The sequence below is a fragment of the Pyxicephalus adspersus genome, chromosome Z, assembly GCF_032062135.1.
Source record: "Pyxicephalus adspersus chromosome Z, UCB_Pads_2.0, whole genome shotgun sequence".
Taxonomy (NCBI): Eukaryota; Metazoa; Chordata; class Amphibia; order Anura; family Pyxicephalidae; genus Pyxicephalus; species Pyxicephalus adspersus.
In genome coordinates this window covers 54,933,195-54,951,865 of record NC_092871.1, presented here as the reverse complement: position 1 = coordinate 54,951,865, position 18,671 = coordinate 54,933,195, and the positions used below count along the sequence as shown (strand labels likewise).

At 36.2% G+C, this 18,671-nt stretch overlaps 1 protein-coding gene across 1 annotated transcript in view; it reads right to left on the bottom strand.

Annotated features, from left to right (window-relative positions):
* ZNF618 (zinc finger protein 618) overlaps positions 1–18,671 on the bottom strand; it is a 110,420-nt gene that overhangs the window by 26,346 nt on the left and 65,403 nt on the right. The window contains exons 8-12 of the mRNA XM_072431091.1: positions 18,412–18,501; positions 15,057–15,137; positions 2,929–3,006; positions 2,093–2,179; positions 1,484–1,594 (exon numbers count right to left, since the gene is read on the bottom strand). Of these exons, the coding sequence (XP_072287192.1) occupies positions 1,484–1,594; positions 2,093–2,179; positions 2,929–3,006; positions 15,057–15,137; positions 18,412–18,501 (447 nt within the window). The remainder of the gene's footprint in view (positions 1–1,483; positions 1,595–2,092; positions 2,180–2,928; positions 3,007–15,056; positions 15,138–18,411; positions 18,502–18,671) is intronic.

Below are 18,671 nucleotides of genomic sequence, written 5' to 3'. Positions count from 1 at the left end.
ATGGCAGCCATGCACACCCATACCATCACACTGCCTCCGCCATGTTTTACAGATGATGTGGTTTGATCATGAGCTGTTCCACGCCTTCTCCATACTTTTTCTTGCCATCATTCTGGTAAAAGTTGATTTTGGTTTCATCTGTCCAAAGAATGTTTTTCCAGAACTTTGCTGGCTTTTTTAGATGTTTTTGAGCAAAATCCAATCTAGCCTTTCTATCACTGAGGCTTATGAGTGGCTTGCACCTTGGAGTGCACCCTCTGTATTTTCTTTCATGGAGCCTTCTCTTTATGGTAGACTTGGATATCGGTACGCCTACCTCCTGGAGAGTGTTGTTCACTTGGTTGGCTGTTGTGAAGGGGTATGGACTGCATGTTGTCTGTTCACACAGCAAAATCTTCCACATACCAGGCCTTTTATCTGCTTAATTGATAATGACATATCAAAGGAGTTGCCCACACCAGCCAATGAAATAGCCTTTGAGTCAATTGTCCAATTACTTTTGAGCCTCTGAAATGAAGTGATTGTGTAAAAAAAGGCTTTAGTACCTTACATTTTTATGAAATCTTTTTGTTCAACCCGCTGAATTAAAGCTGAAAGTCTGCAGTTCAACTGTATCTTAGTTGTTTTCATTTAAAATAATTGTGGTAATGTGCAGAAACAAAATTAGAAAAAAGTTTTCTCTGTCCAAATTTTTTTTAGACCTAACTGTATCCAGAGTAAATTTGAAGCGTATTTTCATCTACCACATCCCCCAGGCAACAAACTATTCTATTAGTCCTCCTTATCATGAAATTCCCCTATGACAACTATTTGTCTACAGCTTTGCCTTCCACACCTCTTCTAGATAGGCTGCTCTCCAGGCTGTTAGGGATAGAAGTAACATCTATAGTTGCCACCACTGGGTCTGCCATCTGCACATACTTACATAACTTAGCAAATTTGTTAAGTAATCTAAGTTTGGTTTAATGAATTGCTGAAATAATCCACATAGTATCTTACAGTTTTTTGAGTTCTGTACATTCTGAAGCCTGTGTTAACTTCCTGCATCACCAAAATCAGGTCTACTGTATCTAATTAGTAACTGTAAGAAACTTCTTAGTACGGAGAAGCAGAGATTTACAGATTCGCAGACAATAGTGCTCAAAAAAAAAGGAAACTAAAGCAAGGTAAGGCTGGTAAAAATTCCTCAAAGTTTAATTTTCTATTGTACCAGATTGTATCCTTCAACCATTTCCCTACTTTGTTAGAGACCCTGTTTTTTTACCTAGCTTTAAGTCAGTTATAATGCACTCTCCTGGCTCTGTGTGTAATACCTGGATAGGTCAGAAATCCAAAATATTAATATTGTTATTAATATTAATATCATGTAATACTGAAATTACTGCAATCATTATCCTAAATTAGAGTAAAAGATACAATCAACGGTGTATTGCATTTAAATGGTAAAGGAGAAACTTGCAGAAATTTCAGATTTTCAACTTACTTTGATTTATTTTGTCTGTAGTTCCCTGCAGGGTGGTGGACAGGCAACCTGAGCTTAGCACATCACAGATTGCAGTCTTTGAGTGGACTACTTCCCTCTGTTCCTCAAGAACTTTAATAAAACAAAAACAATTTTCCATAGTTCTATTGTCAAAGCAGTGAGGACAAAACTTGTTTTCCTTTTATATAGAGTGAATAGGGGTTACTAAAAGTCTAGCCAAGTTTTATTGCTGTGTCTCCACTGGGGGGATTTAACTTCTATGTTTTGAGAAATTTTTGTAAAAAATGTCTAAACAAGTTTTCTATTTGGTAATCGATTTACTTTCATGAGTCTAAATAAAACCTAATAACTTTGCTTCACTTGAAGTGAATATAAATGTAAAATGATTAAACATAATATACTCTAAAAAAAATACCTGACTTCCTAAATTAGGCAAAGTTAATTATGACTCAGGGGTCACTGTGTATAGTAAGCGTGGAAAGCATGTCATACACTATACTCTGTTCTCTCGATGTTTACACTTTGTAAGCTTCAACAAATGCATTGGTGTAATATAAAGGTAAAATATGGATCATTGCAGTCTTGCCATTGGAGCACCCTCACACATACTGTTGTTTCTTTGGGGTTGAGGCTTCCAGTTTTCCTCTGCTGGCGGCAGTGACCTGGTTTGGTTAGTTGCGATACTGTTTTCGTCAGCTGAGAAAGAAGAAAAAATTAGATAGATGAAGACTTTAAGCAATGATCATAGTTTTACTAACATCACAGAAAATTCTTGGCAGAAAAGACTAGAAACTGGAATGTCTCCAAAAGCATTTTTGAAGTAGGTGTGTTAAAAAGCTCAAATGACCAGACACTTGGAAGTTCTACTCTACCACTCCAGCCAGGTTACCTGTTTAACCATCATGTCAATGCTACAATGAGATACCATGATAAGTCCTTGTGAACATTGACATTTCTGCTTTGACTTCTCTTCCCAGTTTCACTTTAAAGGTAGTTCATTAGAAAACAAAATAAAGTGTGAAAAGCCTGTGCTAAAAGTTACAGACTTCCCAGACATTGTGCTAGTTCTAGGACCATCCATAAACATGTTCAGCTTCACTGAACTACATACAGTATGGGAGCAGAAGAATAGAAATACCAGGATAAAATCTCCACAAAGTGATTTTTCAAAGTGCTTCACAAAACGTTTTGTTAAAAATGTAAGGAAATGATTCAGAGTATAAAAAAATCTCTAATTTGTATCCATTTAAAAATTGTTTTTCTTTTTTTTTTCTTTTAATTTATTTGTAATAGAGGACACACCGGGAACAAACACCCACATGCAGGTTCCCTAAACTACCCTGTGAGCCATACACAAAACCAGTTCTAACCACCATAAAATAAGCACAACAAAATTAAAGCCTCATTGACAAGTAAAACGACAATGAATCGGGATTTCTTCTCACCGGCATGTGACTGCATGTGCTCCAGGAGGTTGTTGTAAAACTGGAACTGAATCCCGCAAGCCCCACAAGTGTACGGCTCTGTGAGAAAACAATTTGGGGTTTCAAAAAGAGTTCTCACAATCTAATTGGCTTATCAAAGAATCACTGAGGATTTACAACTATTTTTTAATATTTAAACACAGTGGGAAAGCCCCTTGAAACGCCCTTGTTTCTCTGAAGACTACAGGATGTCCATGACATTCTGGAGTCTTCTGGAGACGTGTAAGTAAGACAAAGGTAGGAACCAACTATCTACCTAAAGTAAATCACATAATCCAATGAAGTGTCACCTAAATGCCTGAGACCATATGGGTACTATATATTAACAGTGAGTTAAGTTCTGGACTTGGCAGCTGCTTGCTCTGCAAATAAGTGTTTTGGGTCAGGAAACTGTTGGACTGGTTTTAGGTAAATATAAAATTTATAACTGACAAGGGGTTCAGAAAAGAGTCCTAATATCCCAAGAAATTTTAACTGCAGTGGATTTGAATCTCCTCATAACAACTAACACATTGACTAATTATGATAAACAGAAAGTAGACACATAAGAACCGGTGCCACAAAAAAATCTCGAAGGGTACACATACAAACAAAATGATTTTTAGTACCATCAGAAAGTTCAGAATATAACAATTTTATTGTTGCTTTCCAGTTCTGGTGACAACCATACTCCCTTTCCCTACCCTGTTCTTACAAGTGTCACCATGACAGAAAGCAATGAAAAAAAAAATCTTCTTAATGGTGTCATTAGGTAAAATTATTAAATAGAAAAAGTGTTTTTAGCCATATTCCCCTTGGTTGAAGTTAGGCTTTTTCAGTGTATAATGTTTGATGCCAAATCATGATGTGATTTTAATTACAGTACTACAGGCATTTTTTAGTGGAGATAGATATTAACCTTTGGATTTCACAATATTGTTAACAGTAAAACAGCAGAAGATACAAAGATGTATTCCTGGTATTATCTTTTTAATTCTTTTGCCAACAAATGCCAGAGGGAGAATAATGCTGGCAGGAGGAATGAGATGCTCACTCAGTGCAGGTTATCAAGGAACCAGGTGATGCAGTATTATTTGGCTGCCTGCCATAACTATGCGTGCTGATGGTATCTGAAATTTCCAGGGAGTCACCGTAATAGTCAGCAGCAGTTATTTTACTTTAGGTAAAAACAGAAAATAGATACCAATCCAATGATAGATAGGCCTAAAGGACAGCTAAAATATTCAAATTTCCTCAAAGATCAAATCACAAACTTACTTACAAATAGACTTTAAACAGAAATTCCAAGCAACATGTAAAAACATTTAGTGAATTTTTTTTTATTATTCAGCAAATGAAAAAGTTCAGTAAGGTTACATTCACATGAGCTCATTGAAATGTTTTGCAGAATAGGCACATGCACATTTAAACAGGATTGCTATAAGGTCATCAGTATACTGCCATAGGTCTTTCCCAAGTAATTTCATCCATACATCACAAATTTCCTCATTTCCAAAGCAAATTTGTATCTGACTGGTGGTTGTGAGGAAGTATTAAAATATATTTTTTACAATATTTCATTTGTGTACTAGGGACAAGTAGGTGTACCAGTATAAACAACCGGTGTGTTCCAGGATCGTCACATTGCAGACAAAAGGTGCAATGGTTTGAGCAGCAAAGCAATGTGTGTACGAATAACTGGAATATAGGTGTCCCATCCTGTATTCATCTCAAGATTTAAGTTTCACATTTATATGAAGTGTACCAATAGACCTCCTTCCTAAACTGTAATCTGAAAATCAATGTTCCTGTGCAATATAGGATCATACCAAGAAAGCATGGTCACTGACCACATTACAATAATCAGTAACCAATCTTGTTTTACCATCTAAAGATTACCATAGCAGCCAATCCTAGTGATCATATTGCACTAATCCCAGACCAATCTTCTGCTTTTAGCAGACACACAGGCAAAGCTGAAGCAAGCAGGCCACAGCTGTCACTGTGCAATTTAGCAAGTCCAGCATTAGTTTTTTTAATTATAAATGCATCCCTCTCACATTTTCTGTACATTTTTCACCCTTTAACAAAAGTAGGGTATTTTTTGAAAAAGTATACGAAATAAAAGCCCTATACAGCAAAACATGGCAAAATTATTTAGGTAGGCAAATAAAAGTGACATGTACAGTTTTTCTAATCTTTTGAACATCAAGGCTTTAGGCTTGACAGGTTTGCACTGTGGTATGATAAATATTCCTCCATAAGATACACACATGCAGCTTAGTACATACAGGATATAAGGACAAATCAAAGTGTGAAATTAAATAAAGGCATACAGAGTGATCTCTGTCTCTCTGTTGTGTTTAAAAGGTAATCACCATCCCCTAATTGTACAACAGAACAAGGTAAAAATAAAGACAGTTGGGGTTTAAAGGCTTAATTTTTCTAAAGATAATTATGTATTAGTAAAGTAATTCATACATAATTACATATCAATCAGTTTTAAACATCACTGTATATAAATCACCAAGCCTATTATATCACCTAAATTGGCTTCCTTCGGGGTATATACTGGGAACTGTACGGTCTATAAGAATTACATATCAAACAGATAGATCACATATTATTAAATATAGTCCATCAAAGTCACATATTAAACATCTAAACAGATGAGTACCCTAATTGTTAAAGAATAAATAATGCAAACCAAAGAACAATTCTATATGTAAATTCTACATGTACAAAGTATAACATTCATATTATTAAACTTAGTATAGAAGTATAAGACATAGTATAGAGCCTATTGTGGTGTGCTTTGGTAATATTTTGTCTATATAGTCATATCAAGTAAAAGGGGAGTAGGCTAGTTATTGTGTTTAGAGTAATAAGTTAAGTTTTGGTATATTATATAATGAAAGGTTTACAGTAAGTATCAATAAAAATAGTCAGGGATCCAAATGTCAAAATAGGTTACTTACTTGAGTATAGTAGATTATGAAAGTATAGAAAGTGATTGAGTAACAATCTCAAGATCAAATTTGGCTGGTATAGAGCCTAATATAGGATAAAAAATACATTGGGTATTTTAATGAAAAGTTATTTGGTGATTGCTGTGGCACGACCTACCACAAATATCACTCAGGTATCTCCCCATATAACACAACTACCACTCCACATGCAGCCCCCCCCCCCTTACATCTAAGGAGATCAACACAACAACACACAACCCCATCACAAATCTAATTCAATACTGGCACTATGCCAAAAACTTACAAGTTTGTTTTTAGGATCACTTCATAAACAAATACCATCACGGATACAAGATAAGTAACTTACTAAATATATATCTAATCAAAATGAACAAAAAATAGCCAACCTGAAAATTATTACCTTTTCTTCTTGAAACACAAGTGCTGAAGATGGGCTTATCCTTCTGTCCCTACCATAAATTAAATAAATTCGAACTGACTAAAGACATCAATTTTTTTTCGCAAGTAATTTGACACTTAAAACTTTTTTTAACAAAACACTCCTTGAACCCTTACCCTATAACCTTGAACTATACAAGGGATACAGTACACAGGATTTCAGAACTCTACCTGTACTAATTACTGGCGGTGTACTAATGGAAACTGACTTTTTATTTATATACACCCCTGAGCCAGACTTAGCACTTAGCAGATCCTTAAAACTATCTGGAATTGTCCTCTTATGACACTAACTTAACACCCGCATACTCTCATTCCAAACAGCAAAACAATAGAATTTAGACATGAATATAATACAATCAAATCGCAAGCATTTAGTGAAAACATACTTGACAACAAAAAAACTAACAAATAACTTACTAATAAATTTCAAAAAATTCTATATACCCAACTGGTCGTCCGCTTATCTCAGGGATTGGTTCACTGGTGGCCAATACCAGTGAACTTGTAGACACATATCTATGTCCCCTGGTGGTAAAACTTCCATTGTATCTTAAAGATACAATAGATCTACTTAGACTTACTCATGATCTGTCCTTCCCACCCAATACAACCTTAGTAACTATAGACGTAGAGGCACTATATCAGTGGTCGCCAACTGGTGGCCCGTAAGAAAAATTTTGTGGTTTTCTGCTCTGGCCAGTCAGAAGGACCTCACTGGGAGGGCACACCGGTGAGAGCCGCAGATCACAATCCCCTGTATGGATTCCAGTTTCCCATTTCAAGCTCCGACCTGCCATAGGAGAGTGGGCGGGTTCTGGCATAATGCTCTCACTATAGTGAAGTTTCTTCCCCTTTGAGTAACACCTGGCTCCCCGCATGCACGGTCCGGATCCGGTATATTTAGTGGTCCGTGGGTCTGAAAAGGTTGGTGCTCACTGCACTATATAGTAGTATACCGTATGATCTTGTTATAAAAACAATCTCCAAATATTTACAAGAAGCATATCCCACCTCGCAAGACTGAAATATACTCATCATATTTTTTCTAACCTACATTCTCAATAGAAACATTTTTAGTTTTGACGGCAAAAGCTCTGAACCAAGGACATAGCTATGGGCACAAAATGAGACACAGTACCACACACCTACCCTTTCTGGACCTATACATTAGAATTGGTGAAAATAACAAAATCACATCCCAAAGGCCTAATAGAGAATAAAAAGTCTCGAAGAAACTTCTTAAAAGAACCTATCATAGAGCATTACATCATCAGAGAAAGGACCTTCTTGGTAAAACGGATAAAACCTCAAAACAATCCCCACCGATTACTTGCCTAATTACTCGGTACAATGAACACCATCACGTAATATATGAAACCCTAGCAAAAAATCTGACCCAAAGGTCAGTAAATTTATTGGTAACAAACCGTGATAACTTATCATAAATCATGGTCACTCAAGGACCACTTAATATCAAGTCACTTTCAGGACAAAACACAATTATCATGGATACAAAATCAAATCTAGGGAACTTTCAAGTGTGGCCACTGCAACCAGTGTTTCTGGGTTAAAGAGGCCCTCACCATAACTCTTCCCAATGGCAAATACCACAGACCCCAAAACTATATTGACTGTTCCACACCAGGGACCATTTACTTAATCACAAGCATATGTGGTGCCTACATAGGTAAAACTAAAAAGACCTTTCAAAAAGAATCTACGAACATTTACACTCAATAACAACTTGGCAAAATCATTATACCTAGATGTCATCATGTCGATACAAGACATAATTTTGACCCCAAAGTCAAAAAAAAGTTTTTTTGGTCTGAAACACCTCCCCAAAAACTCAAGAGGAGGTGACCTTGACAAAAAACTGTTACAACCTGAAATGTTATTATACTATTATATATATTATGTCTGCACTGTACTTTGTAAAAATTACTCACATCTATACCATGATACAACACTGGCTATAAAACTCTGGTTCATCATCAAGTCACATACTATTTGTCTAGCTAAGATATAAAAGTTTTGAAAATGACAGTTTACCTTTATGTAGGTTGTACCATTTGTTACAGTATCGCTATGTTTACTATTATTTAATATGTTAATGTTATATGAAGTCAGTTTATGCTCTCTAATACAATATATATGAGGTTATAAAAGACAGGTGATTGATTCCTATACATCCTATCAAATGTACTAACTATAGCCTTTAATTGATATTATTACAGTATTAGTACTATATTATTAACCCTTTATTTTCATATATTAATTTTTGGTATTTAAAAAAGTTTTTCTATACCTAGTATAGCTACTATGCTATTTTTAAATAATCACATGAAGCGAGTTTATGATTTTATTACAGTTATAACAATTATTTACATATTCTCCATTATTACCTGATCAATATAACCTAATGTTCCAGCACAGAACAATTATTTATTTTCTTTGCACACAGGTTCCTTTTAGGTTTGCCTACAGGTTAAAATGACCAAACCCCTTCACATAAATCAGTGATGCCCAACCTTTTGGACCACTAAATATACGGACTCTGGACCGCGCATGCACAGGGAGCCATGTGTCACTCAAAGGGGAAGAAACTTCCCCCAGAGTCACGTCATGATGCCAGAACCCACCGGCTCCCCCATCGCAGATCTAAGCTGTGATAAATACTTTAGACACAATGTGATGCATGAGCAGCCTTCGGACTCCGTGCACGTGCAATACCACTCTGAAGACTCCCATTATCCTTCTTACAGCCCATGTGGCTGCATTTTAAAGAGACACACGCCGTCAGCTTCACTTCGGGTAAGCTTTTTACCATTTATTCCACACTTCACATGTACTCTTCAACAACAATAATATACATTTTACTTGTACATATATTTTTCTTTCTTTTATTTATTTATATTAAATTAGACTATTTCAAACTGGGAAGTTTCCCCTATCTTCACCAATATTGATAGGCATCCAGATGTTTCTTTGAACCTTGGAAATACACTCAAACAATTGGTAATTACTTACCTCCAGGATCTTTTTTCAATAATGTAAGTTATTCCTACAACACTATGTTAAATATATTTTTACCACAGCAGTCACCAAATAACATTTCCATACTTTCATAATCTACTATACTCAAGTAAGTAACCTATTTTGACATTTGGATCCCTGACTTCTTTTATTGATACTTACTGTAACCTTTCATTATATAAATATACTAAACTTAACTTATTACTCTAAACAAAATAACTAGCCTACTCTCCTATTACTTTATATAAATACATAGACAAAATATTACTAAAGCACACCACAATAGGCTCTATACTATGTCTTATACTTCTATACTATGTTTAATATATTGAATGTTACACTTTCTTTATGTAGAATTTACATATTAAAGTGTTCTTTGGTATTCATTACTTATTCTTTAACAATTAGGTTACTCATCTGTTTGGATATTTAATATGTGACTTTGATGGTCCATTTTTAATATTATGTGATCTATCTGTTTGATATGTTATTCATATAGACCGTACAGTGCCCAGTATATACCCCGGAGGAAGCCAATTTAGGTGAAACACGTCGGGTTACTATGATTGAAAGCAGTTTTAAATGACTGTAGTTGTCCTTTATATTATAGATATAGTATACTCCTCTATAGTATAGATACTCCAATCTAATAATGACATATTGGACTTGGTTTTGTATATATACGGTAATGTATAATACTGATTAAGATGTAATTATGTATGAATTACTTTACTAATATATAATTATCTTTTGAAAAATTAGGCCTTTAAACTAGGACTGTCTTTCGTTTTATCTTGTTCTGTTGCGAAATTAAATACTGCCCTATGAAGTATTTAAACAAATTCTGTAATAATGCTTCTGAAAATGATGCTTTCAGAGGCTCACGTTAAACATAAATATATAGGTGCAGAAGCACATAGTAATTATGGGCCAATGTTAACAGAAACTCGGAGGAATTTCTTACATGCCATGTCAGCCTCAGATAAACCCCAAAATACCATTTGTATATAAGCTCGACTGACCACAGAGTCACAGATGCAAATATGTGTTAACAAATAGCAGAAATCCGACTGAAACTAAAAAAACCCTGATAAAGGGACCTGGACACGGCAATGTGTTGTACTGAGATGTGACAGAAGACTGGCCTTCTTCTTGTCCTTTGTACGTGGAACTCTGCTACATCACACACACATATTCCTTCATCTGGCCACAGGTGTGTTCTGTGAACTAAATGCCATGGGCACATCTTAGAATAACTGATAAATTGTAACAGTTTTTATTAAATTAGTGAAAAAAATGTATATAAATGTATTGCCTATTAAGAATTAAAAGTGACAAATTTCCTTTTTTTTTACAATTTCTTTCGTTTTTTTGAGACAGGCCTTGCATCAATTACCATACGCAATCACCTGTTACCCTGCTTTTTTTTTTTTTTTTTTTCTTTTTTATGCAGCTGACAGGTGAGCGAAACACACAAATCAAGACAAGACCAAATTACTGGTGACCCCTATGTGACTTGATCTTTCACAGACCATCACAATCAAAACAGAGCAGCTATGAATAGCTCATACATACCAAAAGAGTATACAGTGAAAAAGCTATCATGTAAACTCAGGATATGGCATGCAATGAATATGTACATACCATAAAAGTGTCTAAACTTGCAGGATACACCCACTGTGAAAAAGTGATTTACAGTGCCCGGACAGGTATAATAACATTATCTAAAAGAAACACCATAGATAAGACCTTTTATCTTCCATGACATGCTTACCTTCTGCTTTTCCACTTTTCTCTTCTTTAACTAGCTTGTTGTCCTCTTTTCTTTTAATTTTTTTCTTCCATCCTTTGCCTGAAAGGAGTTAAACAACAGAAAAACAAGGATTATGCATTGAGGAAGGCAAAAAATTTTTTTAAACATGGCAAATGGCTACTTTGTTTTTGACACCAAAATGTTACAAAGAATCTCAAATCCCCAATGTTTGGAGTAATTATTTTCTATGTTCTTGTCCAGGAAGCCATCTTCTATGAAAACAGTTGATGTGTATCTAAATCTTTTCTTCAGATTCTGTACACTTTTTGTGTACATGTGTTTCCTTTTTTTTTACTTACTGCATTCAGACACAAAAGAAGGAGGATTTCCTTTCCATTGAAAAGAGTTTCTTACTTACACTGTTAAAACCCCCAATAATTGAATGTTCCTTTTGAAATAGGTACCCTTTGTTCCAGACCCAGTTGCAACTAAATCACCTTAGGAAGATGCAAAATGTATACAGATTATTTACATGGGTGGCTTCAGCAATGTATATGTACAGTAAGATACTAGCATTGTACGAGTACAGTCTGCTCAGCACTGAGACAGTATGACCATTAGGATAAAACTGTGCACAGTCGTAAAGCATAATTTTTCTGCCAGAAATAGTAAATGTAATAAACAAATAACAGTTAAAATACATGTACAGCAGAAAAGACTTTTTCCTGAGACCTTTACAAAATGTAAAAGAGAACTAAGCAACCTACAGAAAAGGTTTGGGTTACTTAACCCGCAAAATGTTGGTCACCAAGCCCTCCCTCACCAAGGGCCCGAGTATAAGCTTTTTCTGCCTATTTTTTATATATTTATACTGCTTCTGTTCAAGATCCTGTCATAATTGTGGTATAGTAAAAATAAATGAATGAATAACAAAAATGCATACAGCTTACAATCAATGAGCAAACAAAAGTACTTCCCACCATCGGAAACATTTGTTCTTGCTTCCTAAGGTGGCCTCAAACAGCCCATGCCTGCCCTATTGTCTTTAAAATGGGACACTGTCCTGGAGAAGATAATTGTACAGGCTGTAGACAGGAAGTGGTTACATAGTAGTTCAGGTTGAAAAAAGACATAAGTCCATCAAGTTCAACCACTAGGGAAATGAACATATCCCAGATATAAAACCCTAAAAGACATAGTTGGTCCAGAGGAAGGCAAAAAAACTCTCTGGGTTAAAGGAGGGTTCCACTCTATGCTCAATACTAACTCCTAAAATTCAGAGCAGATGAAAGACTTACTGTACCTCCTTCAGACTCTACTGTTACATGATATACAGTACTGGGCTGCTAAAGGCTACTATGGAAATTGTGTAAAACAAAGATGAAGGATGCAGTCTGCAAATGAGTGCCACATGCAAGAACATACACATGAAAAATGCAAAGATTTTGGTATATAAAAAGCCAAACAAACCTTGCATGACCGGGAATGGGCTTGTAATCATGGGACTGGGCGATTCTGAAATGATAGACATTGACAGGGCACTCAATCCAGCATTACTGAGTTAAGGTAATCATATAAAAATGCCAACATAATTCACAGAGCAGCATGGTGAAGCCACAGCAATTGTATGATCAAAATGGCGTTCAATAATGTGAAGAACCCAATGCCTGAAATTTACCTACTATTTGGATGAAAAGAAAGGAAATAAGTAAAAAAAAGTGGGGAGGGGTTAGGGTAGGACGAAAGATGTAGAAATGAGAGAAAGAATTAAGAAAATTAGGAAAAAAGAATAAGGAAGTATGGCCCTAAACTCAACCATTCAAAACTCCCTTGCCCATTCTATGGACCAGAAAGGAATATAAAAAAATGTGGTAGCAGATGAATAGGTATATTCTTATTAACACACAGTCTGATGTATATAAGGAAGGCCAAAAGTGATGGATAAAATCCATTAAGCCACAGGGATCATTGAAAATTTTATATTCAGTGAACTGATGATAGTAAATGTGCTGGTAGAGTTTGTTGGACTTTTTACATAATCCCTGCTCTCTATTTAACATTCAAATGCATCATTCTTCAGTAACCACTATTTGCACAATTTATAAAAAAAAATTACCGTAATAAAAAATGCAGTCACTAAAGGTGTTGCTTTTGAAAAGATGAAAAACTTTTTGAAACATTAGGCGCACACAAAATTGATATTTTAGCAATGGTTGGATGCTGCCATGTTGCATTGCTATTTAAAGGCATTTGGGGCATGCTAAGATTTGTTTGCTGCTGCTACTATATGACGTCTCACTTTCCATGCAGGCTGAAGCAGGAGAATTGAGGCTCCATGGTAGTAACAGATTTCATGCTATGGTGGGTTGTTGGAGCGAGGTATTATGTGATAATCTGTATTTAGGTCTGCTTTAATTAAAAATTAAAATTCCTTGATGAGAAACTTTCTACACTATGATATTTTGCATTACACTTACATTTGATAGAGTGCTCTTTAGATGTAAAGTTTAGTAGCCAACAAACTTCTGGGTCCAACATTCTGCAGCCAGACAAAACTTTGTGTCCCCATAAAGGTTTAGGGGCATTTCTCTCAAAACTGTCTGGATGCAAAGAGATGGGAGTGGAAGCTTTCCAGCTCACTAATCTCACATCTGAAGATCTTTACTTTCAAAACACAGAGGTAAGTGTCCCCTCTAGCACAGAGACGACTGTGACTGCAGACTGTTTACCTTGACTGCAGACTGTTATAATGAATAAATTAGTGGTGCATAGGGAGTTTTATTTATAACAAAAGCGAAAAGTTTGATGTACAAAACATCTCCTTAGTGGTAAATATTCTGTACTACAACCCATGCAGATCAAACAATGCTGGAAAGAATTTTAGGAATATGCCATCACTTTATTCAATATCACCACCCGGTGGCCTAACGTAGTACAATCGTTCAATGTAGCAGCACAGGTATGCACATTTAGGAGTAACTTGCCTTTTTTCCAGCTGGCCCCTCCTGCACTTCCTCCTCCCCCGGCCATATCTGACATCCCTGCATGTGTCCTACTGGAACCTGCTGCAAACACAGTACTGAGATATTAAAAACTCTACTGGGCACCATTTGTATTGTTACACAAAACCTCATAAGACAGCAGACATCTTATCATCTTTCCGGTAAATTTGCGTAAGTTTAGACTGCATATTTTTAGAGATGAGCCCACAAACCAGTATGTCATATAAAGAATCTGATGCAGTGACAATGGAGAGTATATATTAGTGACTGCAAAAATATGCATTGGTGAAGTGGCATAGAGCACAGAAGTGTTTTTCTTTTGGATATCATAAAATGGTGCTTATACCTGGCACATGAACATTAGCGACTCAGTGTTACTATCAACTTGTTGTGAATAGTAGTGGTCTCTAATACAATTGCAACAATACCATGTATGTGCAGTACATTCTTTGGACTAACCCTGAAATTTGCTACCCTAATTGTGCCAAGTAAAGATGCCAGATAACAGTTTATTCAACATGATAAATCAAAGAGACCACAAATGTGGGGCAGAACTGTGCTCAGAAGTAAGTGTGGTTGTTGAAGTAGCAGTGAATGCAGAAGTCCACTGGCAGTGAACAAACAGCATTATGTTTTGGTGTGGTGGCAGTAAGCAAGGTTGTTGGTATAAACATAAAACATTAATATTAAAGTATGTTCTAACATACATAAATTCCAATCCAATGCAGCCCAGACATTATTTTTTAGAAAAACATTTGCAATGTCTTTAATTTTGGTAAACTTTTTTTTAATCAATATTGCACCCCTATTTTACATTTCCCACATTAGCAACTGAACCTTGGACATTCATATTTTTAAAACTGGGTAAGGCTTAATGTGCCCACTTACCACTAGAATGCTGGGAATTGCTGTTGGTTTCCTCATAATTGTTGGGTTGCTTTGTTTCTATGTCTTGGTTAAATGCACTTTCTGGGAAAAAAGAAAACAAAAATATTGTTTCTAGAGGAAATACAAGTGATTGTTGCACTCAGCTATTACAAACTGATAATAAACAAAAACAGTGTAATAAGCTGTGACAAAATAGATTAAATCACTTCCAATTTACTGTCACCCCCTTTTTTAACCTTGTTTCCAAGTTTGGCTTAGTCTACACGGACTGTTTCCCCAGCGTTTAACCTGAAGCTTTTAAAGCCCATGTTTGAATTCCCCATGCATTCCAATAGGCTAATCTACACCAGGACGTTGCTTGCAATGTTTAAAAAATTAAAACGCAGGAAAATGCATAAAATGTGGGAAACCGCTTGAAAACGCTCCCATTGAACTCAATGGAGGCTTTTACAAGCCTGTTTAAGCTTTTTATGAAAGCTTCAATTGAAAACAATAGGGGCTTTTAAAAACATTTTTAGCAGGTCCTTGGAATCTGGAAGCCCCCTTTAAAAAGAAGACTCCCAGATCTCCACCACCCACCCCGGGGAATGAGTACAGGGGTACATAAAACCCATTACTCATTCCCTGAAAGGGTTAAAATACGTGTAGAAAATTGGACGAGGCTTTAATGGTAAATTATTTTATTAAATGTGTGTGTGTTTGTGTAACTTTTTTTTTTCAGGTTATCCCAATGACAGGATGATTCCCATGAAAGGGTTGAAAGGGTTAAAAATAAAACTTTTATAAACGCTTATGTAAAATCACAACAATTCGCAGTAAACTGCATCATAGGTGTTTATAAAACTTTAGCAGCGTTTTAAAGTTAAGCTTTAAAATGTTTGTAAAAGTGCATAAAAACGCATATAAACGTAGTAGGAACGTTTATATGCGTTTTTAAAACCTTTCATGTAGATCCAGCCTTATAAAGTGATTGAGCTGAATTTTAACAACTGGCATTTGAAGTTTGTCTAATCTAATGAAAGACTGTCCAATTTACAGGCAGTCCAGAAGAAATGACAATGTGCAAAGTGGCAACACATAGGAACTGGGGATGCGTTTGTCAAAAGTAGACCCACTGGCTTCCTATCGCTAGTAACAACAACAAATAGCTACATTCCTAGTGAATACTAGACTTCTGCAGACAGACACCAATTAATTTTTCAATTATCCTACAAAGAAGCCCTGACATTTGTATTCTTGGAATAAAGTTCTCATATGTGTCACTAATAAATAAAATTGTGTATATAGAGGAACTAACTGGTAGAACGACAACTTTGCGGTTAGAAATTGGTCTGGCAGCCTGGGCTTAGATTTACAGCAATGATAGCATATACATGGAGACTATACGTCTCATTTGTGCCTGTGTGAATTCCTGAGAGGAATGGTTTCTTTCATAGTATAAACACATACATAGTATAAACACATACATATGGTAAAGCTAAGCCTTTTTAGGGCCACATTTCCCCACAAAGGGCAACAGATATGCATTATTACTCCTCTCTCTACCTCCACTACTCAAATGTTTAGCTACCAGGAGCAAAGAAAATGCCCAGTACATCTGTCTTTGTAGAAGCACTCCCTCCCTCCCTAACCCTACAATATTAAACAGTGATAGGGTGAGTCGTTGACCACAATAGACTACAGCAGATTTGACTCCGAAATGGGCATTCGTCCTCACTTCCAACAGTTGAACAAAGAATATTTGGAGGGAAAAAACAATTTGGTTGGGGAGGGCAGTTTAGTCAATGTACAGCTTCATTTTAAATTGGACATACCAAAAGATGTGTAAATTCATATTTTATATGCGTCTTATCCACCCAAATGACTTTTAATTCAGTTTAAGTACCTTTGCCACACTGCTAAGCCAGACAGGTGACACACCTGGTTGAGCAATACAGTTTCAGTGTTAAGGTGCGTACACATTTCCAATTTTTATCGTTCCAATCGAACGACGAACGATCGATTGGGCAAAAAATCGTTCGTAAAAAAGTAACCAACGACGCCGACGAACGAGGAAAGTCGCTGGAAACGAACGACCGGACCGACGGATCGGATTGGGCGACGATCGTTGAGCATCGTTCGTGTGTACGGTCGTTCGTTGATCGTCCATGTTCAGAGCATGCGTGATGAACGAACGTCCGTTCACTTTCCTGTCGTGCACATAGTTCCTCTATCGCTCAAACGATCGTATCTATTGTGTGTACAATACCTACGAACGATCGTGTCGTTATCTCTATGTGCAGGATCGGTGCTATACGATCGTTCATATATATCGTGCATGAACGTTCGTCGTTCGTTTTCCAACGATAATAATTGGAAGTGTGTATGTAGCTTTACTCTCTAACTTGCTCACTAGACAATCAGCATTACTGGCTCAGCCCTGTATGGAAAGAGGAGGTGGATCAGAAAGCCTAATCTAGGACTCCATTAACTTAAATATAGTGTTGAAATACAAATATGTGGTTTGCTTTTGCTGGCAAAGTAATGTCATTACACTGAGGTTATCATTCAGCTCCACTTTTCCCTAGGCAACCTCTTTAGGGCTTATTCCAACAGGAATTATCTTTTTAATGCACATGCAATTCAGGTTATGAAAATCCCATTGATTTTATTGAGCAATATACTCCAAAGTTCCTGCACTGCCTTGCTTTGGATGCACCATGGTACTAAGGTGCATTTAAACTACACAAACACCACTTAGACCCATTTACAAGAACTTCAGACATAGCACAGAGCAAAGGAAAAGGAAAGAAAAATTATTTTTCTCATTTTGATAGTCTAAGAATTTAATGTAGAATTTAAATATATATCATTTGGGGTATTTCACTTGATGTATTTAAAATTGCATTTTAATTATATCTTCACCAGGTATAACTTGCTCAGCCAGGCAGCAGATACAGGCTGGTGATCGAATTATTCTATGCTGCAGTTAAGCAGACACAGCATGGTCACCTCAGTGCACCTAGTCAGTGACTGAACAGGGAAGAAGCAGAGGCAAACTGATAAGGTTATTTCTCAGGATAGTGCCCATCCCACCCCTAACCTTCACGTTGTTGAACAGGTTATTAAATTGGTGGTCCAAATTTAGGTATGTAATGTTGTTTTTGACAAATAACTGTATCCTTCTGTATTTTTAGATCTGCCTGGAGATCCTATTTAAGTCTCTTAGAAAATGGATCAACTCACAAAAAACTTTTTGGTCAGTCTTGAAGCAACATTAACATTAAACCAATGTTCAGTAACACAGATATCTGTCTTAAGGGGGAGGAAGGCCGGGGGCTGCCTCTGGGCAGAAGGGGTTAATAATTATACTCACTGAGAGGAGTGTGCAGTGCCACGTGTTCTTGGTACGGAGTGTAATATTTATACTGCTTGCCGCAGAATTCACACATATAATTACCAGTTTCTATAGAGAAAACGAAAAACAAAACATTATCATTTTATTTCCTTTTGTTCCTAGAGAAGCCGCAAATTCCTTGGTGGCACAGGAAGCCAACTGAAAATGTTTTCCTTTTTAGTATAACCATCTCATTCTTTTCATAAGTCTTCTTTAAAAAGTGGGTAACATGCTGCTCA